The sequence below is a fragment of the Triticum aestivum genome, chromosome 5A (assembly GCF_018294505.1).
Source record: "Triticum aestivum cultivar Chinese Spring chromosome 5A, IWGSC CS RefSeq v2.1, whole genome shotgun sequence".
NCBI classification, from domain to species: domain Eukaryota; kingdom Viridiplantae; phylum Streptophyta; class Magnoliopsida; order Poales; family Poaceae; genus Triticum; species Triticum aestivum.
Window position 1 is genome coordinate 459,316,505 of NC_057806.1, and position 6,568 is coordinate 459,323,072.

General features: G+C 51.1%; 1 protein-coding gene across 1 annotated transcript; it reads right to left on the bottom strand.

Annotated features, from left to right (window-relative positions):
* Positions 1-2,310: 2,310 nt before the first annotated feature.
* Positions 2,311-3,391, bottom strand: LOC123107174 (protein MIZU-KUSSEI 1-like). Its single transcript, XM_044529179.1, has one exon. The coding sequence runs from the start codon at positions 3,293-3,295 to the stop codon at positions 2,537-2,539; it is 759 nt and encodes a 252-aa protein (XP_044385114.1). The 5' UTR covers positions 3,296-3,391; the 3' UTR covers positions 2,311-2,536.
* Positions 3,392-6,568: the final 3,177 nt, after the last annotated feature.

Consider the following 6,568-nt stretch of genomic DNA (forward strand, 5'->3'; position numbering starts at 1 on the left):
ACGTCGAAGGCGTATTCGTGGAATACGCTTCCACTTGAAAACGATTCGGGCAGGGGAGGAGAGGCTGACCAGAGGGGCCTGCCTGGCAGGTTTAAGAGAGAGAGGGAGAGAACAGAGCCGGGGCGATGGCTGGCCGGCGAAGAGGCAACGGCGGAGCTGGGAGACGACGGAGATGGAACGGGCGCTCGACGACGGTCATGCCCGTACCTGTAGCTCCTCAGGAGGTGGCTGGACGACGTCGTCCCCTTCATCTCCGGCGGCCGCGTGCTATGGGCGCCGGCGAAGTCAACGATTCCAGCGATGATTGGCCCCAGGAAGTGGTCGAGGAGGATCAGTGGAGCGAGTGGAACTCAATGGTGGTGGTGGTGGCAGGGGCGGAGAGGCACTGGAGCGAGCTGGCCAGAGCAGCGACCGAACGGCGGAGCACCTCGCTAGAGAGGAGGAAGAGGGCTCGCCGGCCGTGCTGCTGGGCTCCAGAGCGCGATTGGGAGGGAGAGAGGTGGAGGGGCGAAGAGAAACGAGCTCTAGGGTGGCTTAAATAGGCAAGGCGGAGGGTCCCGAGCTCGGGTGCCGCCATGGGCGCACGGGCCTGCTCCGGCGATGGCTGGGAGTGTCACGGGAGCGAGGGAAGGGATGGGAGAGCGCAAGGGAGAGGTTCACGAGCAGAGCCAGGCCAAGGAGCACGGGGAGGAAGAGGACAGGCGACGAACAAAGACGGTCGGGGCACTGTTCGCCGCGTGCGCGCGGCGGCTAGCGCCGGCGAGGGAGCTAGAGGAGGGGAGAGAGTTCCAGAGCGACGACAACAGCATGGGGAAGCCACTAGACATGCTCAGGCGCGCGAAGACGACGAGAGGCAAAGTGACTAGAGCAAAACAGCGCTCTGGACGCGGACTCGACCTGCAGAGCGCGTGCACAGGCGCCAAACCTTGTCAAGAGGGGCTGGCAAACCTTGTCTGGTGGCTAGTCCTTGCTCCCCAAGGTAGCGCAGAAGTGACCAAACTCTGGTCGTTGTTCGCTTCAAGCAGGGAGCGCGACGTCTCTGCAGGGCCATCCCTCCATTAGTTGCTCCCCATGAATAGGCGTAGAGATCCTAGAACCTCCATGATTCAAAGCCTACATCAACATGGAGTAGCATAGCACCAACTGTCTGTATCACCGGGAAAATGTTCCTCAAACCTCCTTGTGCCTGCAATCTCCTAATCCTATCTCTTATTTATGCAAGTTTCAATTCAGTCAATTCACTCCTGTAGGTTTGCATGTGTAGAAAGTTTTAGGTGGTGTTTGGTTCTCTAGTCCTAGGACTTTTTATATTCCCAATTAAAAAGTCCCTAGTCTCTAAAAAGTCTCTCTCTGTTTGTTTCCAGAGACTAAAAAGTCCCTAGTTCCTTCCTAGAGGCTATTAAATGACCATGTTGCCCCTAGTATATAAAAAAATAACAATTAAACAACGTCATGGGGTGGCGGGCCAATGGATGCATGGAGGGACATTGTTGGAAAAGTCTCAAAAAGTCCCAAAAAGACTCTCCTTGAGAGTCTTCTTCATTTAGTCTCAAATGACTAGTTTAGTCCCTAAAAAGTCCCTCCCGTTTGGTAAAAAAGTCTCTAAGAAAGACTTTTTCTAGTCCCTACACGAAAAAGTCCCTGGAAACAAACACCCCCTTAGACAACCGCTAGGTTAGTTTAAAATCTGCCAATAACTCAAAATTGCGAAGAAAAAATCTCCTAGGTTTTGCTTGTAGTCTATTGACCCTCCTTTAGACATACTAAATGATATCGACATTCGGCGTGGGCGCACACTCATAGGCCGGCTCACCCTCAAACCTTCTGAACTTGGAGCAACCACAGGTAACCGATTCGATTTGTGAAGAGATTCATGGCCTGATGACCGATGCATGCCCACAGAGAGAAGCTGGGAGGGTACGAAGGCGAGCTGGAAAGTTAATGCTGTACACCTCTCGCCACCAATCGAACACTAACAGCAGTTCATCATGGTCATTCCCATTAATCCAGATCGTGCATCGTGGCCCAGCGTGCATGCGAGGGTGGACTACACTAGACGCATAGGTCGCCCCATGGCATCTTGAAAGATGAACCGCCCACCACACGCAGGCAGCACTGAAGATGATTGCCATTCGATCGGTTTCAGGACCAGAACCTGTCCAAGGGCGATGCTTGCATCCATCGGCCATGCTGGATTGATGCTGATCGATACCTACTTATAATTGCCGTTGCTGCATAATAAGAACATGAAGCTAAGATAACTAGCTAGCTCGTGATTCATCTTGATGTTTTTGCTGTGGTCAGTCATACTTTGGCAACTGATGTGATCTGTCAATAACTCGCAGCGAGAATTCAATCACCGATCCACCATACGAAATACAAAAGTAACTACTGTCTAGCATGGACATGTACTCATTTGAACTTGCTATATTACACATAATCTCTCTCTCTCACACTATTTATATTCCAATTTCTCCGAAAACCGATCTGATCTGCTCGCCTGAGTATACATGTAAGACGAAGTGCTTGTCTTTGTTCACTTCATCCTCACTAGGAAAATGCTCAGCTCCGGTGCGCTGCCGTCGTCGCCACCGTCGCCGCCGACGCCGCCCTCGTGGGGGTTGATCATGTAGAACGCCTCCGAGTCCTTGGAGCCGACAACGCGCTCAACGCGGGCGCGCACGTACGTGAGCTCGCCGTCGGGCCCCGCGGGCACGCCGCCGTCCTTCTCGGGCGCGGCCGGCAGCACGCCGGCGCCCATGGAGACGCCGCGCAGCAGGCGCATGACGTGGCGCTCGTCGTCGGAGGCGTCCTTGCGGCGGATGGAGTAGCCGGCCTTGCGGCCGTTGCAGAAGACGGCCCACACGTACTCCTCGACCAGCCGGCGGCGCGCGCTGCGGGTGTCGCTCTCCAGCGCCAGCTTGACCACCCCGGACGCGATCTCCTTGTGCAGCGCGCTGGTGAGCATGGGCAGCTCGATGAGGAACACCGGCGGCGCGCGGGTGTCCTCGTGGATGGCCAGGCTGACGCGGCCGCGGCGGTGGCCGAAGAGCGTCACCGTCGTGGCGTGGTCCGCGAGGAGCGCCCGGCTGTTGTGCCGGCCCAGCAGCGCCACCATCTTGCACCCCGACGAGAGCATCGGCATGAGCTTGAACATCTTGAAGATCCCTCCTCCGTGGCCATGGCCGCCTCCTCCTTTGCCGCCGCCGGCGCTGTCCGGCGTCTTGGTCCGGCGCCCGTTCGTGGACGGCCGGAGCAGCGACCGGAGGCTTGGGCCGTCGATGAAAGACGGCATCGACGAGCGAGATGGAACCTGTACTTGCCGATCGAGTTGGTGCAGCGAGGCTTTTTTCTTAAGCAAAGGGGCTTCCCTTGTCGTGCGGATATATAGCCAGCCGGCCGGCCAACCATAGGGAGACGAGGGAAAGAGGTTGGCTGGTCGTTATTGCGCTGTGTACCGTACCATCGTGGAGCCTGATCGAACTCATCGTTTACCTGCTGCTGCTTGGATCGGTCCGGGCGTCCCCTCTGCATCTGACCGTGACCTCACATGCATTTCCATATAGTTCGATCCGTGCTGCTTGTACAATTCTTATGTACACTTATGTTGTACTGTCTACTGAGTACTATATACAGTTGGTACACATGTGTTGTCACGATGAAAAAAATGCATGTAATGGCAAGGTCGTATAGGACAGTTTAAACACCAATTCTACACGTGGTCCCACTATCTAACTTTGGTATGTTACCAAGAAAATATGATGGAATGTGATGAACTTGGGATTGTTTTGCGAATTTAGACCGTGTTACTTGCACAAATACTCTTTGGCGCACCTCCTTTTGGCATTGCCGGTGAGCCTAATCTTTTGCGATGCAAGAGTAGACGTGCAAACAATGTTTTCCTTTGATTCGTTACGCCAGATTTGGCTCACCAAACTTCTCCATGCTATTCCTTTTATTTTGGCAAAATGGGCTTTCCCCATTTCAGTTAATAGAAGCCATCAGAGGTTCACATGACTAAGACCCAAAGCCTACCATAAGAGCTAAAGCGTATCAAGATCAAGCAGCAAAGCAAGGTAGAATCACAAGAGTAAAGACGTCCATCGACCACCAGTGATTATGGGCCTATATCTCTTCTTAACTGCATCATCAAGATCATCACAAAACTTCTTGCAAACAGTGATTTGAAAGCTGGTCCATTTAAATCAATATGGATTTATTAAGCAGAGAACCATTCAGGACTGCTTGGGTTGGGCCTTTAAATATCTTCATCAATGCCATCAGTCAAAGAAAGCCATTATAGTGCTCAAGCTGGACTTTGAAAAGGCTTTTGATCTAATCGAGCATAAAGCCACTATTGCAATTTTAAAAGCCAGAGGTTTTGGTGAAAAATGGATCAACTGGATGAATATGATTCTCTCTTCTGGTAGCTCCCTTGTGCTTCTTAATGCTCCCTTATTGCAACATGTCCATATTTATTCCTCTTTTTTACCCTCTCCTTCAGCCACCGTCTATGCAATTCTAAACAATGCTATGGTGGACTTCATTTCCCATCACCTGAATGAACAGTAAAATATACAAAAATAAGCAATTCTAACTTTTCTTTACAACAAACATAGCAGACTGTTCCACTCGCGTGTGGATTTTCATTAATAAATGAAATTCATACCACTCTATAGGCGAAGAAGGCAAAATCAAACCTCCAAAATGCCTCAGAAAGACCTTTTTAAGAGCACCGATTTTGACTTTTTGTACATAACAGCACGAATGACATCCCTTCTAAAAAATTCACATGTGGGTAGAATACTCAATCATGTTTGCTAGAAAATATTCAAAACTGTTATTTTGTACTATTTTGTTGTTTGTGCACCCAAGAGTCAAACGTCCGCGGCGACGATGTATATGGTCCTAAATATGGTAGAAATCTTTATCCCAATGATGTGGCACATATCGGACAACTCGAATCCACCAAAACCAGACGGCGGGAGAATCCATGTATTGGCCCTCTCATCTACACCCCTCCTATATTTATGCACACACATCACATTTGCAAGATTGATGGTTTCCCGATCGTCAACACAATGTTCTAGTAAAATCGACGTTTTGCCGAGAATTCAGTTAATATCAGCAAACCAAACGATCAAACTTTGGAAGCATGCAGAGCGCCTCGATTTAGCCGCCTGTAGCTAATGGGCCCTCCATTATGTGGAGAAGAGTGTCGATTGTCCTAAGATCTTGCATTCCATTGGGGTAGTTCAGTCAGTATTCGGTAAAGATCTGTTTTAAACCCTTGTCTTGATATTATCAAGACTCCTTTTACCAACAACGAGCTTTTGTTCCATGGCGGATGAGGTTGATGGGGATGCTGGAAGGACCACTAGGAGTGGTGCCGGGTGGAAGAAGGGTTCTTTTCCAGTTCGGCATGTGTCTCCACTGTCCACACCCTATCTAGGACGGACTACCCTCAAAAGTTGCCTTCATGGGCTCTGTTCAACTTGCTGATCTCCGCATCAAACGCCACTAGCTAGATCACCACAAAGCTAGCTTCCATTTGCCATTCCTTTGAGTGCTTCTCGCAGGTCAGGATGACGGAAACGCCAACCATATGATCCACATATATGCATGCATCACACACGCATGTCATGTCATGATCAAACAAACGTACAATTCCATCGGTGTTACCTTTGTTGCCTTGTCAGCGAGGCACTACGTACTTTGCGTAGTGATACTCCATCTAATCCGGCCGAACCGTGGGGGGTCGATAAGCTAGCTAGTGATCTATCTCTTGCCCGTACGTACAATGTTGCTGGCTAGCTAGCGAATTATTGGAGAATGCGTGGACGCGCGCGCCCTGTGGATTAAGTTGTGGGCCGGTGTGCATGCACATGGCATGTTTGATCGATTGGACGGGCTTCGTATGTGTATCCACGTTGACGCGTTGTTTTCAGGCTGTTAGGTACTTCGTTTCCGTGAGAAGAAGATGACGCCGAGCGTACTGCGTCTGCATGTGCGGCAGGCTGTGTTAGCTAGAACTTGGTTCAGATGAAAAGACCTCGTGATCGGTATCCAAATTAAGCATGATCGGCCAGGCTTTGTGTAGACAGTAGAGAATTCGATCGACCAGCCACGTGCTAGGATCTTAGTGCCAATAATTGGAGATAGATTAAGGAGCTTCTGATCCACTGCTAGAGCTAGAACTACTGTCTATGCACTCCACCATCTATCTCTGTTCGGTGAGATGGTGGAAAGAAGAAGACGACGCCGGCATCGGCATATGGACCCAGGAGACAACACATGGAAGAGAATCGAAGGGTTTTAGAGTATTTATTTATTAGGCGTCGTTCCATCGACGGCGACGGCGACCGGTCGTTAAAAGGAAGGCGAGCACGCACGTGACGCTGCGCCTCGCCCTCCTTAACTTCTCGAAGAGATCTAGCTGTGCCATATGCTCCTGCCTGCTCGCCTGCTTTCCGGCCGGTCGGCCCTCCGTCCGTGGATGTGGATCCCATCCCATGCCATGCGTACCCCACGCCGGAGAGGGACACGACGCCGCGCTTGCTTGCTTGCC